We start from the raw sequence: 22,817 nt of genomic DNA, 5'->3' as shown, positions 1-22,817 counted from the left end.
GCAGCTCTCCATCCAGCCGTATGATGTGGGGAGGCCCAGAGCACATCAGCCTCTCACCTACTCTGTAAGTCGACGTGGAGCTGGTCAAAAGGCCATGTGTCAGCCCAGCTGGCTACATCTCTCGTGGAGCTGAGGAGCAAGGCAGCCGCCCCAGCACTGCGAATGTGTAAGATGCAGGGGAAGGGGTACAGGAGATGTGGGTCAAATTCCACATGGAGTTTGTGAGCGCTGATATATCTCATTGTAGTTACCATGTTAGCAAAGACTAGATGTTGAGGATGGTATTTGTGGCCTCTTGAAACAAAATATTCTGTGCCATGTTCCTCTGAAACCCTATCAAGTAATATTTGAGCTTCACTGCCAGCAGCATAGAGCTGTGCTGTCCCCACGACACTCTCAGACCACCTTTTGGGAAGTGAGTCTATGTGTATGTAAAGACAGAAAGCAGACTGAGAAAAAACATAGGCAAACTATGAGCTAGTTAAGGACCATGATCCTATATCTGGTATTCAATGAATTATAAATACCATTCAGAAAATTACAGCTTTTCATTCTCCCATACCCATATATATTACTTACTTTATTTTAAAATCCTACTTGAACATATTTGCTGAGACAATATGGTAAATGCTCTTTTCAGACTTTTATTTAAAGTCATTTCAAATCTCTTCATCAGAAGTAACACTGAACACTAGATATTGATGTGTATTGATATAGCAAGACATGGGATGCAATTTTGAGACAAGCTGTCTTTGTAAAAAAACCTGTATGGCTATCACCTCATCTGCTGGCTTTGGACAAAACTTAATGACTGTTTATAAAAAGAAGAATACATTTGAACATTAGACTTTGGGAAAGGGATTAGTCATTTGCATTAATGTTTGTCTAATTTAATTTAAATGTTCTTCAGAACCACGTACACATGTGCCAGGAAGGGCCATTAATAAGCCCAACATGCAGAGATCCATATAAGTGCAGCCAACAATGTTGACTGAAACTAAACTTGAAAATCCAGGGCACTGATGCACAATATCAAGCAATAAAACAGCATTTCTGTGGTGATATTTAATTTAAAAAGAAGAAAGAGGCAGGGGAAGATCAGGCACTGTCTGTTTTTGAGGATCAGCCATTCTGCATTTCAAAGCGTCGATCCCTGCAATATCCAGGTTACTGTGCTAGAATCTCAACTATTATATAGCAGTTGTAAGAGAGGGAGGGCAAAGATGTGTTTACTCAGTGATTAGGGCCTTAGAATAAGCCTCTAGCTCCTAGAGAGACAGCTCACCACTTATTCATTTGGACCAATTCACAAAGCCTAGAAAGATTAAACATCCATGCTGAGAAGACAAGCGAATGCAGACAGTGAAAAAGAAATAAAAATTCTTTAAAAACTCTGAGATGACTTCATTATTTTTTCCACAAGGAAACTTTAGGAAAGTGTTTAGTTAGAGAAAAACCCACATTGACCTCTCTCTAAACCCTTAATCTTTCCTTTGTGGTGGCACTGCTTTGTGGTAAGCGGATGGCTTTGCTCTCCTCTTTTCACTGGGAGCGGATAGAAAAAAAGGCTCTTGAGAAACACTTTTACTTCCAAAGAAACAACCCCATGAAACTGTTAAATATGAGATTCCATACAACAGAATGTTTCAAAATATGTACAATTTTAGGCTTAAAGATTTAGGGACAAATTTTAGTAAACAGAACAGGCACATACACAATAGGTGTTTACACTGAGCTACTTTACAAGTGAATGTAATTTTTGTTGCATCAACAAATCTCACCATGCAAAGAGTAAACTCCATCACATATAAAAGACTGAACTTGTATCTGATAATTCATCCAAAATGTTAAGGTCAGGCATAGGCATACTGCTAGGACAAATGAAAAGAGGTAGCAGGAGGAACCGAAGTGCTGAAACATGATTCTGAAAAACCATAGTGGAAGCCAGGGATATTTTTCCCTTGGAAAAATGCATTATTGCAAAAGGCTCACAGCTTGGAGTTTGTTGTTGTTGTTGTGTGGTTTGTGGTTCTTTTGGTTGGTGGTTTTTTTTTTACTAACCCATGGTAGTACATATTTATAAGCAGGTTTTTGTTGTTTTTATCTCAAGCCTTTGAAAAATCAGAGCAAACTCTAGGATTCTGCGATGACTAATACTGGGAATTTTTTTGCCAATACTAATAAAATAGGCTTACTAAACTGTTGAACAGTCTTGACTTCCATAAAAGAAGCTACTAATGGAGCACTAGTCTGCTCTGTGTTGGATTTCTCAAAAAATATAATGACTCAGGGGTTGTATACTTAGCATAAAATTTTAACCGAGAAAAAAAATCCAATGGGGAAGAACTTCTACTAGTTGCTATGAAGGTATGGGATACTGAAAAGGTTCTAAGTACTGATCAGCTGATGGACTTCCAAAGGCCTTAGGACTTCAGTAACTTAAGCTATCAAGAGATGTATTTTTCAGAGTATGTGGATGCTGAAGACCAGGCAGTCATACATTGGAATTTTCAAAAGGGGCTTGGATTTACAAACATACTTGGGAGTGTAAGTCTCATCAATGTCAATAGGACTTAAGAGTCCTAAAAGCTTGAACTTTAAGCTCCAGGTTCCATTTTATTTCAGAGAAAAAAAGGCCATGAGAAAGAGGTGCTCAGTGTTTTCAGCATCTTGGCTATCTAAATACCTTAAAAAATCCAGACCTCAAGCATTTTTTTCTGCAACCTCTGTGGCATTCAGAGTGCATGAGGCTCATTTAGCCGTGCCTCTGCTCCCTTGCCTCACACCCACCGCTGTGTATTTGCAGTGAAGCACTGCAGCCCTCTCCTGCCTGATTTTGATCTCCTGATGGAATATGCCTGGCAAGTGGCTCCCTTGGAAGGGAACGTGGGCTGCAGCTGAACACTGTACTGCAGCAGGACAGCCCCTGAGAGGCACAGTCCTCCCAGCTGTAGCCTTGCACCACGAAACCTCTCTGCCACGTCATCCAAAGTACAGCAGCCGATGCACCTGACCAAGAGAGCTAACAAGCACGTACAATCCCTCACACGAGACAAACACATTAAAGATCTGTCCTATGTACCAAAATGGCTATACCATCTACTTGACCATTTTTGCATTTTGGAACTTGGGAAAAGCTAACGTACTTTGTACATAGTTAGAAGAAATGAAGGAAGGGTTGGCACGGAGGCAGAAAAAACCACAGATCTTCATGAAGTTGAGAAAATAAATTGCTAATCACTGAGTAATGGGATATATAAGCTTGTCACGCAGTTCCTAACAACATGAATAACTTCGATACCTCAGAAGAATATGAACTAGAATGCGATACAGTCACAAGGGTGAGCAAAAACACAGGCCCAATTGTAGTCTGATTTAAAATCTGCAGATTTAAAATCTAGAATGATTTTTGAATCTCAGGTTCACAAGTTCAAGTAATAATTGAGACAAAAATGTTCACAATGTAACATCTGCTAGAGGCATGAATGTTCTTTCAAGCTGCTAGACTAACGAATCAAGATTTTAATTTTTCCTCCAGGTTTTATATAGTGAGAGTTAATTTAAATGAACAAAAGGGACATATTTGTACATCTTTAAGCCTTTGAAGTGTACCATTTGATCCACCTCTCGAAGGTGATCTTGGAGATCATCTGATCAGCCTTCTTGGACACAGGTACTCTGCCACGCACAATCTTTTTTCCCCAAGCAGAATGCAAACCTTCTCTAACACCAAGGAGATCTGAACTAAACTGTGCCCCACAGGCTCCTAGAGTGAGATGATTCCCGTAATCTTCTAATCTTGTCTTCTGTATTATACATAGCATAAGACATCCCTAAACTATTTCCTAATTTAATCTGTCAGTCATTTTATCTTTCAGTAAAACATCTAGTCTCAAAAAACCACCAGTGACAGAGAATCCGTATGAAACATGGTAAGCTGTTCAAACGGCTAACCACTCTCCCAGGTAAAGCTCTGTTTTATTTTAAGCTTGATTTAGTTTACTTTCATCTTCCAAATATTTGATCCTACTATACTGTTGTATCTCTGTTTCAAGCAATTGAACTTGTAGTGATATCTTACATAATGCAAAGAATATTCAGTAATTAAAACCAAACTCAAATAAGATCTATAAATCATAGGCTTTGAAAGAAGAGGAAACGTAGAGTGTGGCAGACAATTTCAATAAACTTTCATTATTTAATATCAAGCACAGAGAATGCTGAAGAGAGACCCATACCCAGGACTAATCTTTCAAATATGAAAGATGAAGCAGAATAAAGGGCGTGTAGGCACACAGTGAGACTACTAAGCTGGTATGTTGTAGCAAACATTTCTAAACAATAACTATCCACTAGTTCAGAATTCATTTAAGAATTAAATGAAAATTAAATTAAATTAAGAGAACTGCTAACACACACATACCAGGGAAGACTGGAAAGAAAATGTAGGTGACTACTGGAATTTATGTACTGACACCTACCAGAGTGTAGCTGCTTTACTCTTCCCAGGAACCTAGAGTTACACTTCTATACCTGTCCTCTAGTTACAGCCAGACCATGTAGATTAGTGTTCAGGTTATTTATGTTTAATTGGAATCTGTAAAGTAGTAATTTCTCCATCTAAGACCCTCAGACAGCTCAACTACAAATGCATTTTCAAAGCACACCTAGGATGCACAATACAATCAAGCCCCTTATAAAATGTAGGAGTAGCAATTTGACTTGATTTGAAATGTGCCTGGAGTCAAAGTAAAAGGTAGCAAAGAAGCTGTACTCCTTGACATCACTCTGCAGTATTTAGGGAATAAATGGGGAAAAAAAGATGACAAAGACTAAACCAAAAAGCCATCCTGCAACTGGGATTCACAACAACCTCTCTCCTCTATTCAAGGTAGCATCTAAAAGACAGACTTCCAATTTCTCTTCTGAGACAAGAAGACTGAGAGTAGTCAATGCTGTTTCTATAATGAGCTCTAACAGAAATCAGAATAATTATCTCTGTGAGTCTTTTTTCAGTATTAAGTTCAGCATGAACTTAATTAGCTGAAATAATAACAAGGGACAGTTTTCTGAGTTACACAGGTAAAAATGATACAACAGAAAGCCCTGTATGAAGGAACATTCTGCTACCACCAGGAAAAAAAAAAAAAAGCTTTTATTTGAACATGCCAAAGCATGGAAGGATCATACTTTCTTCTAGGCATTCAGGAAATAAAGTACCCCTGTGTGAGAGGGATGGTGCTGCCACTAAATTGAACCTAAAAGACAGGATTCAAGGAGAACAAAAACATGGTTCATTTTCAGTATGCAGGAATATATATTGAGGTGACAATACCAATCTGTGCTAAGAGAGATGTTTCACATATTTATTAAAAGTCAGTGGACAGAAAGGTTGAGAGAGGAGCAGGAGGTGATCTGACAGAGGTATATAAAGATAAGAGCTCCTGAAAAGGTAAAGCAGATGTCTTTATTCTTTCTCATAATAAGAGTAGCAACCACCTATAAAAATGAAAAGGCAAACAAGCTCCAATAAAAGAAAATGCTTTAGCATTATTCAAGTAGATAGCTCAGTGAGATTCAATATAGTGATTAAGATCCTGCACTAATAACAATACTGCCCTAAGGTAGGATAAACTCCCTGATGTTTCAGAACACAAGACACCCACAACGTGCTTTCAGTTGCAAAGAAACCTCCCCCATACACTTCGTTTAAAACTGTCCATTATAAGATTTTTTCCATGGCATCAGGTCTGGCTATTTCTATGACAGTGTAGCTCCTTCAGCAAGAGTACACTTGTTCTTCATAAACTAATCTAACAGAGAAATGCTTCTTTCCAATTGGCACAATAAGTAGAAGATGACTTTCACAAAAAACTTTTTTGTTAATTAAATAAACCTCTGTCTCTCTCTCTTACTGACCCAATTAAAAAAAATAATGAAAATATTGTCTTGTGTTATATACAAAATAAGCCTTGGAAATGAACATACAAAACCCTTAACTGTCAGGCTGCAGGAGGTAACTGGGGATTTCATTGCCAAGGACACCGGTTGTTAAAGGTAAAGCTATATATATTGCTTATTGTATTTTTGCACTAAAGAGATATACAGGTTTTAATGTAGAGCTACATTTGATCTCATTCCATCTCTCGTACCTAAACCTGGCACTATCATGGTAGCAGTTGCTCTAAAGGAAAAAAGATACTCATCATGTATGTTAAGCTTAACTATCTGTGCTGGTTTTGACTGGGATAGAGTTAATTTTTTCCATATTGGCTTGTATGAGGCTATGTTTTAGATTTGTGCTGGAAACAGCGCTGATAACACAGGGATGTTTTAGTTACTGCTGAGCAGGGCTTACACAGAGTCAAGGCCTTTTCTGCTTCTCACCCCACCAGTGAGTAGCCTGGGGGGGTCACAAGAAGTTGGGAGGGGGCCAGGACAGCTGACCCCAACTGACCAAAGGGATATCCTACACCGTATGACGTCATGCTCAGCACATAAAGCTGGGGAAGAAAAAGGAAGGGGGGGACGTTTGGAGCGATGGCATTTGTCTTCCCAAGTCACCATTACGCGTGATGGAGCCCTGCTTTCCTAGGGATGGCTGAACACTGCCTGCCGGTGGGAAGCAGTGAATGAATTCCTTGTTTTGCTTTGCTTGTGTGCGCGGCTTTTGCTTTACCTGTTAAACTGTCTTTATCTCAACCCATGAGTTTTCTCAATTTTACTCTTGTGATTCTCTTCCCCATCCCGCCAGGGGGGAATGAGTGAGCGGCTGCGTGGGGCTTAGTTGCCGGCCAGGGTTAAACCACAACATTACCTAAAGACTCGAAATGAAAAGCTATGATAATAAAAGCTAAACAAAATAGGTAACAGACTAACATCTAAACTTTTTACAAGGTATTTCTTTTTCAAGTAACATTTTCTTAAATAACTATGAATTACCATCCTTTCCAAAACATGAAAAGACATTAAGATTTAACAGAACAAAATCTGCTTTCTTAAAAAGAATTTTAACCCCTAATCAGACGTTCTGACCTAAGTTCATTTTCTTAAAATAACCCAAATTAAAATATTTCTGCAAAAAAGGCTTCAAATTCATATATAATGGGATTTTTTTTTGAGGGAAAAAGTATCCACAATATAGATTAAAAACATTGCTGATGACTGTCTCACTAGACCTGAACTGTGTAGTGCACCTTCTGCTCTGGACAGCATTGAGAATTTGTCAAGAAAAGGCTAAGATCTCTGAGCACTCAAGCTGCCAAGTGCTCTCAAATTAAATCAGTTTGAAGCGGTTTTCATTAAGATGGATTGAGTGTGGCATCGTGAGAAACACTCTATCAAATGTAGTGTTTTACTTAGTGATTAAGTATATACCAGTTGATGAAGCTACCCAAATCCTTCGTAATCCCACCACTCCAATAAACATTTAATGAGTATATAAGTTCAAAAAGCCTAGCAGAGGATTTAAACCTTCAATCTTGTTTTTATTTACTCTTGGAACTCAATTTCTCACTTCAAGTGAAGAATGCTGGTGCCTGAAGCTCATCTGTTGCCCTGGTAAAATTAAGTGCCCTCCATGGTATAAATTAGAAGACAAGACATACAGGTTGCAATTTCTCCTAAGCTTTTTTTCCTTATACTGATATACATATTGAGTTATTTTATTAAATGCAATTATAAAAATATAAAATAATGTATCCCTTTCCTCAATTATGAATTCCAGTAGGCAGTACTGAAAAAACTTGTTTGTGACAGGAAAAAAGCAGTAAAAATAAGTGGTATTTATGCATTCTCATACCTTTGTTTACAGTCAGAATGTTGCAGTAAAAATAATGTCATTCCACAGAGTAGTTGGGAGGGAGAGCTTTCAAAAATATAAGGCAATATTCAGAAAAAAAACATTAAAGAAAAAAGCCACAAAAATAATACTTTCCTAAATACATAACTCTACCCTGATGAGGATCTGGTCTGAACACATTGCAAAATATTAGAAATGTACAGTGACATGAATGTCATATGTGCTATGAAAGCAGTGTAAGTACTTTGACTATGAAAAACGTAAGTAACTGTACTGCATTAATATCAGATTTCTAGGTATAAAAATATTTATGAAAGCTCCTAATGGGCTCTCGCCCATTATTATACTGATACACTGTCAACCATTTCTGATGAAATGACACAAAGTGAACTTCCTAACTCAAACACTTTTCTTGTTGAATTAATATAATTTCTTTTAAATATGCATTAAGGTCCACTTTAATGAGTTATTATAGATTAATACTTTGCTACTGAACTATTATGTATCCATTTATGCTCTGAAATCTGCACAAAGACATGAAAATATTCACTAAACTTACAGTGCACGCACATGTTAAGTATGTGTTAACTTAAGCTCTACAGTGTAGATTCGTAACACTGCACACTTATCGTGACAGCCCCTAACATAACATAGCTGTTCCTTCCAATATGAATAACTACAGGAAGCCAAAGCATTCTTCATTTTAAAATTAAATATCTATCAAGACAACAAAAAGTAAATTTAAGGAGCACAATTTTCTTGTTTGTGTTTCAGCTTTATCTATGCTTAATTATGCAGGGGTTTGGGTTTCTCCTTAGTGAATTCAAGTCACCAAAACTTAAATAAACTATCCCCATTCTAATTTTATTAAAATACTGATTTTAAAACTGTGCATGGAATAACAGAAACTTGAGATGTCTGGTTGGATGTACAGAAAAACTAAATAACCAAACCTTAGTACTGGAATTTACTTGGCAGATAAAGGCTGTACAAAGGAAAAAAAGCACACTGTATTTCAGAGACCTTTCAATTTAAATTTACAATTTCTTTAGCCATCCTTCAAAGGAGTTACCAACATGCAACATTGAAGTTGTCAACCACAAGACTCACAGCCAGTGTTATGTGGTACTAGGACACCATTATTTCAGGAAGAAAAGGGAGACAGGAGAAAGGAAAAAAAAAAAAAAAAAAAAAAAAAAAAAAAAAAAAAAAAAAAAAAAAAAAAAGAAAAAGAGTAGCTCTGATGACTAAAGGACTCCAGTAAAAATACAGCCTAAATGAATAGAAAGCATGAGTTATTCACTGTAATTTCAACAACAACCAAGGTATTTTAGTCAGTCAACTAAATGAGTATAACTTTTCACAAACAATAAAACCAAGATAAATCCAAAATGTAGTTTACCTTTTTTAAAGTAAAGATGAAACATTTACAGTGATTTGCATTTTCCCCTTATATTAAATAGTCATTTTAATACACACTTACATCTCTAGCTTTCCCATAGAAGGCTTCTTGAAAAGCAGCCTCTAATGATCCAATAAAATAAACAGGATGGCAGTCACCATATCTATTAGAGATAAAATTTCCAATTAATAAAAAAATTATGAAAATAAGTAATTTCAAAATTCTTATTCTCTTATTCTCTCTCAATATTCTCTTCATATATTCTGTAAATGTAATGCATTGGCTAAACTTTTAGAAAGATGAAGTACTACACTTCTAAAAACTTCTGTCCCCCAACATTCAAAAGCTCAAAGTAGCTAACTGCTACCTTACAAATTTTATCATAAAAACTTTCTGTTAACATGCACAGACACCTTAAGTTCTATATAATTTTTCATTCATAAATTATTTCCTCTCTTTATTATATTCTTAAAGGTTAATTGAAGGCTATCCTTGTATTACAGATTAATGCATCTCATATATATAAATGAACATTTCATCACAGAGGAGTGAAAACAGAAGTCACATAAACTTTGCATTACTTTGTAGTATATTAGTTTGCACCTTCTACCTATTTGATGAAACATGGCAACTATTTAACAACATATGATTTGATGATATAAAGTTTAAAAAACCCCAGCATTTCTGTATTCTCTAAAAGTAGAGATTTATCCAACCACTTCATTATTGTGAAAACTCTTATTGCAACTCTATATATTTTTCAATATTAATCAGCTTCAGCTTTTCTGTTCCTGTATATCAAATTAAAATTACTATGCATAATCAGACCCTTTATCATCCTTCTGGACTCTCACATAATTAAGTAATAATATTAATTAGTGGCAAATTAAATAAGGCAAGAATCTGTCACTCTAACTTGAACTGAGAAATATTTTATTTTAGAAACAGTTCTAACAAAGTTAAGCTTAAAATAAGTTAGATTAGGATGCCTAAATGTGCTATGATCCCACAAGAAAATATGTACATTCGGTTTATTTTTTATTTTCATTATTTATTAATTTTTACAAGTTTGCAACAAGAATTGCACAGTTAATAGGCTAAGCTTACCTTGAAGAAAACTCAGCTGTGAATTGTAATAAGGCATCTCCTTCATTTTCAGCATTTTCTGGCACTTAAAGAAATGAAAAATATAAATTAAATGCAACCTTATGGAAACATATTTTAATATGCAAACTCACTTTGCTTCATGGATTTTTTATGTTGACAGTTTACTGAAGTGGTTACCAAGAGACCATATAAATTTCATGAAAGATTATCGACTACAAACCTTTGGAAAGACATGAAATTTCCAGACGCTGTCATGAATATATTCAGGCTTTCCAAACAGTAAAATCCTCAGGTCCAGTGTAATGTGGTATATCTCCTGCCCAGAGTTAACACTCTTGACTTCTTTTAATATATTAAAATAAAAGGACTGGCTTGACCCACTAGATTGCTAGTTACTTTTCTTTTTCTTTCTTTCTTTTTTTTTTTTTTTAAACTTCCTATACACAACATTAAAAAGTTTTCCGTATTATTACATTTATTTGTTGCCAAAAAACTTCTAAGGTAATAACACTATGCAAGCCTAAAGAAAATAAAGAGCATTTAGAATTGCACATAGGAGGTAACTGACTGCTCCTGCTCAATCCTTTGCATAATTCGAGGGCAAATAATCACTTAGAAATTTGTTTAATATAAATGAATAAAAATACTAATCACCACAAGATGCCGAAGCAAAAATCTGAAGAATTTTCAAAACAGGGAAGCAAGAAATCTAGTTATCTACAGGAACATTTGATTACAGATAATAATTACTCTAAATTTAATTATTATTCTTCAAATACAAGCTAAAAGCATAAGGCTAAAAAACTTCCTCCATGGGGAAATGCTTTCATAGTTGCCAATTATGTTTGCAGTATTTTCATTTGATATATCCAATCAGATATGACACTCAAACAATTCTAACATGCCTATCAAAAGATACTTTCCTGTTTCTTATTACGCAGACCCATCACACCTCTCTGCCTTCACTATTGCTGTAGAATCACCAGTTAATTGCAAATTAACTGTCAACTCTTACTCATTGGCGATTTCCTCAAGGCAGATGATGCTACTCCAAACATTTCTCCATCATCAACTCCAAACTCTGTAGCATCTTCAAAGTCATCTCCATCGCTGTCACTAACCATATGAACATCAGTGCATTGCTATATAAAAACCAAAAACAAAACCCACCATAAGCCTCTATTACAGGCATCATCTTCAGTGAAATATGAAATACATACATAGTGAAAAATACCCATTTCTACAAAAACACTCTATATACTGCAGTTGATTTTACTATTTTATGCAGCATTATCAGACCGCTTTTTATAAATAAGACCTAATTTTTAACAGGTCTGGCTGACAGAGCGATATTATGTGATAAAATGCATTATGAAATAACTGTATACACATAGTTGAGCAAATTTTATCCAAAGTTAATGCTATTTTCCATCTAAAGGTACTACAGCTGGTTAAACTGCATAAGAAAGAGTGAGAAAAGCCAAACAATCTATCAATAATTTTAGACATCCAGATACAATCTACTTTAGCAATACTTGCATGGTGGAGGACAGTCCTCGGAAGGGTACCTATCTACCATATTGCAGTCTCTGACATAGAAATTTAGCACCTGTAGTCCTAACTTGGCACACCAGACTACTGCATGTTTAATGACAGGCTGATTTATTTGGCCTACCAATATAAAGGAGAAAAATCGACATTTTTGTGCAAGGAGCTAAGGTCCCATCTGTGCCTCCAATTCCCAGCATCAGATCTTTTGGATTTCATGTCCTCTGAAACATAAAATAGCTCAGAAAACCCTGTCTTTAACTATTCAATGTTAACTTGACTCTACACTGACTTCTTTTTGTGACAACTATTCCAGCTCCACCTGACCTAGGAGTTACAGTGATACTGCACTACAGAAAATTTACATGAATCCCTGAAAGTGCAACAAATCATATTATGGCATGTGAGACTTCAGCTCTAGCATGCAAGTGACCATGAGAGGAGCAAAATGCTCCAAACACGCTGGATCTCTCCCTACAACAGCTACACATTAAGAACTTCAAATAAAGAATGTTTTCTGAATGAACAAGTCCACAAGAAAATTCTACAAGTTGGACAAACTCACATAATTTTGAAAGAATGACGTAAAGAAGCAATGATACAGTTAGGCTTGCAGATCCCAAGAGAAAACAATAACCATCTATTTAACCTGCTAAGAGGTTCAAGTATAGCTAGAACAGCATGGTCTCACCATCCTCTAATTTTTAACAACTATCCAACAGCACATATCCAGGCTTGCATCCTGACCGTACCTCACAGCTACACCTTGCCAACTCAACTGAGCTTAACAGATTGAAACACATACTTTTTCTGCTGCGGGATAAACCTTATGTGCTAAAGTTCTCTACATACAATGGTAAGAAAGGCGTGTGGAAACTGCTCATATTAAATTAATTTTGAGGAAGGACAAAGACATGGGAAATTTTAACCCGAACCATTAATAAAGAACAAAATAAGAGTTTACACAGCCTGCAAACATCTCTTTCTGCTAATCCTAAAAATATATGTTTTAGTGTTCTGTTTAATTTGGAGTATTTTTCAATGCTTAGTAACTTGTGGCTCGCTTACTTTGTTTTTCCTCTTTTTTCTTCAATGAATCATTTACCCAGTTCCTTACTTTGTCACAATTACATGCGACAGGAATTGTAAAGTGATGCAATTCTAGTGACATATTTGACAATAGAAGGGACGGTGACCATGGCAAAATGAGATTTCCCTGCTTCTTCCTAGAGTATACTTGTTAAATAAAGATGATGTTCTTACCTCCTCTGACTGTTCCCTCGTTTGTACGGGTGAAGATCTTCTTCCAACTGTAAGTCGATGGCAAGGAAAAGTCAGTCCCGATACAGCTAGAGTCATCTACAAACAAAGCAATGATCGTTTATTAAAGCCATAGTCTCAACTGAGGGTTGGGTTTTTTTAAGGGTGCTTTGAGATTCAAACTGAAGACTGCACTGCAGAAGACCAAATTAATTATACAAACATAAAGTAAGAAGCCTGGAAAACTAAAATGATTCCGTATGTAAAAATATTCAAAGAAACAACAATGGAGTTTTACAGGTATGTATGCACAGAGTATCAAAACAAACTAAACGGAATTGCAAACTCTAAACTGTCTTGAATTGCTATTATCTCCTAAATTGGTACTGAAGCTTAAACCATTATTTGTACATGATAACTTTTACAGTGGTATGCCTTGATGAAGTAAATGCAGATTTCTTCCTTCCTAATCAATAAGCAAATGTTAAAGTGAAGATGGTAGGTATTGATAGAACTAATTAAAAACAGTTAAGTCATCTCAAAAAAAAAAAAATCAGTTATCTTGAAAGAACAGTTTATCGCCAGATGGTGTAAAAGACATTCACAGTGGCTCCTTAAAAAACACATTTCATCTCCATCTTGGTCATTATTCATGTCAAAGGCACATGCCACATTTCTCACATGACCAAGGACATACACAACCCAGCAATGCTGGTGAAATTGCAGTCAAACACAGGACAGACGTTCATTAACTAGTGCCAACAGAAACAGCACTTTTGCCTGTTGCTGTATGCCTAAATCTCAACTTTTTAAAACTAACTAGACAGCAAATGGAAAAAAACTAGCATCATTTGAAAGACAATTATTAGATACCTGCAAACACGCAACAATAATATTTGAAGACCTGAGTCTACATTGCATTTAAAAATGTACTAATCAATATGATTAAAAATGAGAACTGTCAACTCTTCTATGATCAGAACTGTCTGTGCCATCCTTGCATTTCAAGCACCCTTCACACATTCCTTTACACAGCGCAAACATACAGCTGGCCTACTGCCCTCTTCTGGGAAGTGCATCAGTCCTGGTCAAGTGAGGTTGATGACCACAAGTAGAATCTTCAGAAGCACCTAAGCCCTATCTTGATAACACATGGGCTAAATTTACAGTGTGAAGAGCTCTCAAATAAAGTTAGCCCATTCATTTTGGCGATGACAAAATATTTGATCCTGTACATTTCTTAGTGACGTTGAGAAAGATAGTTTAAAATATTGTTTCTAATGGTTCCTTCAGAAGAAACACAGAAAGGGCAGAAAAACATTTTCTAGATCCTATAAAAAAGATTACTCTTTTTACAGGGCACAGAATGAGACCCATTATATGTTTTAGAAATGCAGCATCCTCCTCATTAGACTGTAAAAACATCAAGGTAACCTAAATTTCAATCATCCTTAACAAAAACCCAGGAATAAATCATATGCCTTAAATTTCATTTACTGCCATGAGCACTGAAAATACCCCATTTGTTTTTATACATAATTCAGAATGACTTTATCACTTGTCTGCTAGAACTCACAAAGATTTAATTTGCTGCAGGTTGAAGCAGGCTGATTAAGCAGGCTGGTTACCAAATGAATGTTAACCTGTCTGAACTAGCCTACTGTCACATTCTCATAGCAAGGTTAAACAGAAGTTTAGCTGCATAAAAAGCCTAGCTATCATCTTAAAGGAAGTGAGTAATAATACTCTGGAGCAAATGCAATATTAAAGACGACATACAGGTCAAGACCAATTACCTATGAAACTCCTGTGACAAAAGCGGAAGAACTGTATTCTCTATAATAATCCACCACTTTAATTAGTATTTTTATAAGCTTTTAATAATAAACAAAACTCAACTGTTATAAAACCTGGAACTTTGCCCTGTAGTTACCACACTATATAAAATATTGGTAAAACACACACATGCACACTAACCACACTGACTGAAGTTCCCTGTCTAACAGCATCAAATACCCTGACAGACGCCTGGAAAGGCTCCTGATATCTTTTACATGCATGTAAAAGAAAGCGTGGCAAGATCAAGCAAGCGGTTATTGTGCTGCTTCATCACTTGGCCCAATAGCAGAGTGTTGCAATTCCAATTTGCAACCCTATATTATAGTGTCAAAGCATCTCTCAAAAATGAGCTAACAGCAGAAGGAGTTCAACATTAGAGGACATTTCATCCTACTCCCCAGACAGTTGCCGGAATGTTGGGGTTTTGTGCACATTTGTGTGAGAAATCACTATCCCCTTTGACTTTTTTTTTTTTTTTTTGAGAAGTATTTTGCAAAGGAAAGGCTAAGACAAATAGAAGCCCTGCCTTTCATTTCAGAATAATCTAGCTGTATGAACATTTCTCTAGAGTTATCTTCATTCTAAGATAAAGGACAGAGTCCTCTCTCAAGAGAGACTCTTGCACTAGAAAATTTCATCTTTATTCTGGAAATTATAACAACATCAACACTAAACAAAAGATTACTTGCCAGGCAGCTCAGTCCAGTACCATGAACAGCAAACCTCAACTTTTACCAATATTTTGAATGCAGGCCAATTTACTGATGGAGCACCCACTGAAGTGTCTCAGTGGAAAGAACTGTTTAGATGTCAGGCTGCTCTTGGAGAGATTGTTTCCTTCTAAACGCTCCCAAAGAGGGTTGCAGTACATTAGATATACACATTGCTGTGTCACAGCCATCTTCCCCTGGGAATGGACAAAATCTTTTTACCAACTCCAAAACTGAAAATGCTGGTTTGTAGCCTGAGTACCTGATTACCCATACTCTCAACTCATGAACCCATCTGACTGGGTAAACACTCAAAAGTCACTAACTTTTCAGAATATCTTCTTTTTCTGCATGAAAATCACCATTACACGAGTACTATAGCTTGAATGGATGGTTTTCACATGCACAAGAGACGTTGAAATACGTGTATGCAGGACTCTTGGCACCAAAAATGAGGTAGATACAGATTACAAAATAAATAATACATTAAAGCAAAAATAAATAGGGTTAGTCCATTTTTCTAAGTGGTAAATGTACGCATGTGCAAATCCCTACTCAAAAGGTCTGACAGCTGAAAGGTATACAAGGTCAAAAGTGAAACAGAATCAGAAATAGGCAAAATGACTTGCAAAAATAACTCAGGATGATTACTGAAAAGCCAGATCTTTTGTCCAACACTGTGCATAGACTTCTCATGGAAGTTGTCTCCCATTTGGCTTCCTATAGCTTTTTAAAGAGAAGGACAACAAAACTGAAGCCTTGGAACATTCCAGGGAGAGTGGCAGCAGGAGAGTCTTTTTAGGAGACAGGAGAGATATTGAGTGGATTGCTATGGTATGCAAAAAGGTAATGGTATGACCTGGACTAAACATGCACAAAGGCTACTTGAAATTTATTTTAACTACTAAAAGAAAGACTTCTACCAAACTTTACAATTTAGAGGGGGAAAAAAAAAAGTCTAATGCTCACTTGTGCTTTCTAGCACTAAAGCACTGAACTTATTTGTAAATGTTCAGCGCAAGATGATTTGTATTTCAGTTGCCAGCATTAATAATTGGGGGATAAAGTTAAGCAACATCTTTTCTGATCTGAACATGCAGGATTCTTTGCCAAGAACTTTCCAATTGGCCTAGAAATATTTGCCAAATCCAGAGTGAGACCAGGTGCTTTAAACAACAGATTATTCTTCCTGTTAGAAAGTATAATTTTATTGTGGAAGCTTCTAGAACAATCTAAAAAGGCTATTTAAAAAAAAAAAATCTGTCTACAGCAGGGAAAGAAATCACTGAGATCATGTAACTCCAGAGCGCTGCTGCTGCATGCTCAGAATAATAGGAAAAATGACAAGTCCATAATCTCACAAACTTGCAATCTTCCAGAGTTTGTTGGCACAAACGACGTTGTTTGTTGGTTAATTCCCACTCTTACAAACTTCTGAAATTACAAAGGACAGAGCAAACTCAGTCTCTTGTTCCAGTCCAGAGATATTTAATCAAGACACTGGAGATCTGACAAAGATAAACAGTAGCAGGAACATGAAGGAACGATACCAGCAGAGAACTGCAGCTGCAGATTTCTCTCCACTCAGAAATGCTGATACAAAAATTATAAGCTCAGTGCACTGCACCAGGAAAGCAGTAATTGGATATGACAAATTGGTCTTCCTCATATTCAGCCACACGCTGACAGAGGAAAACACTTCAGAAGAGCTTCTAATGGCAACCATATCTGATGAGGAAAGCATGAAGGCAAGCTCTAAGAGCTTTCTAATACCTTACAGAATACAGTTGGACATCCAAGGTGGCCAGCTTAAAGTAATAACCTGTAAAGAACCAGACCTTCTTCCTCATCCCCAACTATCACAGTCATTTTGGAAATGCTCATGCTTTGCTCCATGTAAATACAGACATGTCGCTGTAGCAATCCAGTAATGTGAGTAAAACACTAAGACAACTCTTCTTGCCACTACGCTGCCTGTATTTATGTCAGAGCATACTTAAGCAAATACATTATGGCAGGAAAACAGGCAGGCCCATTTACAGACTTATCCATTAGGCCTGTTATTATCCTCTCAGTGCTTATCATTGCGAAGTATGGCCTTTCCAGAGGGATGAGATGGAGAATGACCTCCAAATTGCTGCTAAAAGAATCAATGATCTTTAGTAGCACAGCTTCCATATCAGCTAGCTCTGGAGTAAAACAAACGCCCTACTGCGGTCATCAACTGCAGGAAACTTCCCCGGGAACTCCAGAGTTTCACAGGTGCAGTAGGCAAAACAAGCCTGCAAAACGTGTCACCTTGCAGAAGATGAGAGCCGCAGATATGCAATGGACCTGCTTTGGCATGACTTGAGAGGTTGTGCTGTTCACAGGATCCTTGTCATCACAGGATACCTTTTAGAGAAAAGGATGTAGCTCTTTTAACATGAACCGTTGAAAACAAAGCAAGCGTAAGTAATAATGTTCAAGGACAGTAGTTATTGATTTATTTTGTACTCTTTGTTAAGTATTTGATTGCTACAAGAGTAGTGAGTTTTGAGTTTTTGGAGCGTGTGGGAGTTCTGCTTGTTTGGTTTGCTTTAATGTACATTAATGCATCTATCTAAAACATACAGGTACTTACCACTGTTCCTGTTAGCCAGAGCAAGTTATTAAATGTAGCCCTTCAGCTGTATCAACTGGTAGTTGACAATTTAAACAGCCAAAAGCTGTTTTTTAAAAAGACCACTTAAAATAGGAAACAATTTCAGTCACTGTAACAGGGTAACTATCTTTATTGTTTGAGTTACTCAAATGGAGAATCCTTTCCAACTCACTGGAGTGATATGTTTTCCATGGCAAAATATTTTCTTTTCTAATATAATTTTTTGGACATAAACTAGAGGTCATTTGCTCTCAGAAATTCGAAGGTCAAACTATAAACCTGACAAAGCATCAGAAAAAAATTCACAGAATGCTTGATCCATATGCAAAAGAGATGCTAGATTTCACTTGCTTGTGCACAGCAAGTTAAGCAACAGGCACTAACTGACAATGGGAAACCTAAACCAGAACAAAAACCTTGCAGTGCACATACTTGCTGGATTTTTAATATAAAGTAGAAAAATCATAAAAAGAAATTTAATTTCTGTATTACTTGACTGCTGTGAATCAGTTGAATTATTCAGTTAGCTGTACTTCTAATGCAGAATTATGGTTCACTGTATATAATCTGCTTCAATAGAAAACTAAATTCTCATAGGATGATTTTCTCCTGAGGTAAAGGAAAATAATCCATATTTTCTGCCTTTAGTAGTCAGAGATGAAGTAAGCAAATAAAATTCTGGTGTACAAAAAGAAGCATGTTTTCCGATACTTGAATCTTCTTCATAAATCTCCCATAAAAAGCAGATTAATTCCCAGTGTCCAACTCAAGGTCAGCTTGTACTATATCAAGCAAAAGGAAGTCTTCATAACCTTCCCTCCAGTTCTAGCATCCTGAAAAGTAGTTAGGTAAAATTATAGTTCCAGCTTTCCAGTTGTGCTCACTAGCACAGCAAGAAGGCACAGAAAGAAACCTTCCCAAAGATGTCATTCCACGCGTAGTTGCCAAGAAGGTACATGCTTTCTAAAGTATCCTTTCTGACTCTATAATGTTGAACAAGTAGAATTAAAACTTCCATATATTCAAATGTGGGGTGGGCAGGTTTAGCATACAAATTACATAATTTAGTCTTTTGGGGTTTATAATCTAAAGCAGTTAAAGAACACTCAGATTACCTAATCCTAAACCTTTCAGGCTGGCATCTCTAATTTCTGTTTGCTGTACCTCTCATAATTAGTTCAAGACAACAAGGCGCTCCACCCAGTGCAGCACCTTTCCCATCTGTCTCTCTGTAATGCAATATCTTTAGCGCACCACATTCAATCAATTCCAGATTTACACTTAATGTTCCAGGTATCGATATTAATTCTGGTGAAAACTGGCAATGCCTGTTTTTCCCTTGTTGAGCAAGAGCAAAACCCAAGCCCGCAGAGTATCTGTTTGTGTTGCAGATAAATCTGCTGTTAGTACGCATTATAAGATAGAGTGGTAGCTGGAGAAGCCACCTCCACAAGTCAGTAACTGCAGTAGCTCTCCGTTATCTCTGTGTTGGTTTGAGAATTTTATGCCTTCACTGTTATCACTGTACAACCAGTGCACTGCTTAAGAAGAGAAGATTATTTCCAGAAAAATATGCCAAAAAATATTATTACTCACCCTGTGAAGTCTAATTTTGATGGAGATGATACAAACATCTTGAAACCCAACCCCCCCCTTTTTTTTTTCCTCTGGAAATAATAGCAGTATGTGAGCAACATTCAGAGTATTATTAAAAGTGTTGTCAAGTCATTGTGAGTAAAAAGTTATCTAATTAATCGAGAATAGAAGTTCATGCTAAGCTTGAATAGTCTTTGAATCAGAACTGTTTTAACAAGGTGAATTCCACCACAGCTACAAACTTCTAACCACCCTCCATAATTATTATTGCAGTACATACCAACTCCAAAATCTAACAGACATTTGTGGCCACTATTTAGTACTTTGGCCATAACGAGGTTGTCAATATTAGCTAGTCACCGTTTCATGTTAGAAACAAATATATTGACAAACATGGAAATGATATCCCAAAATAATATCTATAAATCAGGAGGCCATCAGCTGAACAAGAGCTCTTTCTAGAGGTTGCATATCAGGCTGTAGTACACATGTGGAGATTTATAATATACATATATCACACAAGAAATTCTTAATCAGAAATGAATGCACCGTTGCCTACAGACTGAAGCCTAATCCTGATTCAAATACTCCATGTGACAGCCCTTTCACTGTGCTCAAACTGTGAGTTGCTTAGCTTTTTCATTTACTGGTTTACTCACCGATACATGGCTAATGTATAAAGAAACAAACATGACCGAGTACATTTCGTAACACGCCCTGCTCAATTATTCAAAATAACCTAAGACAGAGGTGCCTGTAGCAGAATACTCAATGACTGGCAGGTGTCTCCACTGTGAAAAATGTCACTTCCATATAATTTGATCCTTTTCTTATTGGAGTAATGACTATGATGTCTTTTTTCCCTCATCAGGTAAAGGAAGGGGTAAGGATAGAAGGGTGAGGAAGGAGCTTTATCAAGCATTTCAGTTCTCATCTTAAACTCACTACGCTGTTATTTGGCTCGTTGCTACAGCATAAGCTAATTCCCTGAGTATGACAAATGTCAATGACACTACAGATGTCTGTATATACACATTTTCTTGAAGCTAGGGAAAAAAATCTGGCCTTTTTTGAAGACAACTATATGAAGTTTGAGAAGGAACATTTCTGTCCTAGTTTTTCTATTATACTCTATGTGCATACGGTACTGCTAGCTGAGTTTGGATATTAGGCGTATTACAGATCAAACACTTCCATAGCCCAAGTGCGCCAAGAGTAGTAAGGTAATAAGACAACACAATTCATCAGCTTTCTACATCCTGGACTTGATGATCTTAAAGGTCTTTTCCAACCTAAAGGATTCTATGATTCTATGATCCTGGCTGAAAAGCATGGCTCCTGCAAAGGAGCCTTTCTGTATCTCCAGGTTCACTCCATTCTCTCTCTATCCATTCAGCCAGGGTAGGTAACACTGTGGTAAGTGAGAAATTCTCCCGTTGCTTAGTCTAGGCAAACTTCAGTTTAGATGTCTGCAAGGCATATTCATCATTGCTAATCCCTTCTTCTTGATAAGCAGATCTCAGAAGAATTCAAACATGTTCATTTCTCCTAGCCTAACAAGACGTCATATCTCTCTCCTCACTAGACCCATTAAGTTCCCTGTTCAGAAAGATTACCATACTAAGTGAGCAGAATGGGAAATCAGAGAGAAATACTTTCTCAGCAGGGCTAGATGAGGGTACAGACCTATGCCTCAGACCTCAGGTCTTTAAGTCAAAATCTCAGGGTGATTTAGGGCATCACCAGTTCTAACCTAACATTACTCCCCAGAAAGACACAGGAACAAATTACAAAATAATCTATTTGAAACGCCTAGAAAAGAAGTTATTCTGCTTACCATTGGAGCAAGACTGGTCAGGCTGCTCCACAGCTGAGGCTGCTGCTCCCAGGTCACTAGCGTTTCCATTTTCCATTTTTCTTTTGTAACCTATCCCTTTTGAGATTAAAGAAGCAAGCAAAACATAGAGCAAGGAATATTTGTGTGGTGAAATGCCCTTAATGTGGCATATAGGAAAAATCAAAGTGTAAAAGGGAGGGAGGAGAGGTAAGAGCATGTGAATGATGGCAGAGGAAGTTTTGCTTCCACACTTGAAATATAAGAGTGGGAAGTTTTCCATTATACAAACAGCTGAAGAAAACAGTTGTTTCTAAATGCATCCAGCACAGCCCTTGAATATGAATATTGACGCAGGGGAAATAAGTGTGGGAACTCTTTGGCAATTTTTTGCCATTCTCCAGAGATTATCAAATGGTTCCATGCTTCTTCCTGGTTGGAGACCCAAATAGATAGAAACCAATCCATGCAGGAAGGAGGTGGTGGACTCCCGGGCAGCTCATGTTATTTCTGAGGGTACTCAGAGTCTCATCATTTCAAGAAAAATAATGGTATGACATAAGAGATCATTCATATTAGGTTGTTCTTGCCATGGCTCTAGTTCTCAGTGTTTAACCAAGCATTATTAACAATGTGTGGGCAGCCTGTTGTGCTCAGACAAACCCTCACTAAATTCCTTGGGAACAACTAGGTTCTCAACACTGCCAAACCCATCACTTATCGTGGTATAATTATACATTAAATAATCTATCTTGTTTTCAGTGTAAAATCTCACAAAGTCAAAGGGATATATAATGTAAGAATTCACACATGTTCATGTTTAAAAGTAATGTTTAAAACTTCAAGGGATTAAAGGTTTTCTGTGAATTAATGTTTATCTTTAGCTTTGCTCTTTTCTCAAAGCTAGCAAGTATTCTTTCATTAGTAACAGACTGTAAAATTACTTCTATCCGTACTGAAATACACTGTGTACATAAAACAAGTGTTATCACAGCAGCAGTGAGCAAGTATCCCACTGTAAAATGAAGGTACAGTCCAAGTTTTTTTTAAAAAAAAGTCTATCAAATGCATTTTTT

At 36.7% G+C, this 22,817-nt stretch overlaps 1 protein-coding gene across 1 annotated transcript in view; it reads right to left on the bottom strand.

The window, feature by feature from the left end:
• Window positions 1-21,831, bottom strand: part of LOC104123497 (FAS-associated factor 1) — a 70,440-nt gene extending 48,609 nt beyond the window's left edge. Inside the window, exons 1-5 of the mRNA XM_035891344.1 lie at window positions 21,745-21,831; window positions 13,122-13,217; window positions 11,326-11,452; window positions 10,311-10,374; window positions 9,285-9,366 (exon numbers count right to left, since the gene is read on the bottom strand). Of these exons, the coding sequence (XP_035747237.1) occupies window positions 9,285-9,366; window positions 10,311-10,374; window positions 11,326-11,452; window positions 13,122-13,217; window positions 21,745-21,813 (438 nt within the window). The 5' untranslated portion in view covers window positions 21,814-21,831. The remainder of the gene's footprint in view (window positions 1-9,284; window positions 9,367-10,310; window positions 10,375-11,325; window positions 11,453-13,121; window positions 13,218-21,744) is intronic.
• Between the last annotated feature and the right edge of the window lie 986 nt (window positions 21,832-22,817).

The sequence above is a fragment of the Egretta garzetta genome, unplaced genomic scaffold, assembly GCF_000687185.1.
Source record: "Egretta garzetta isolate BGI_Z169 unplaced genomic scaffold, ASM68718v1 scaffold533, whole genome shotgun sequence".
Taxonomy (NCBI): Eukaryota; Metazoa; Chordata; class Aves; order Pelecaniformes; family Ardeidae; genus Egretta; species Egretta garzetta.
This window is presented reverse-complemented; position numbering and strand designations above follow the sequence as displayed.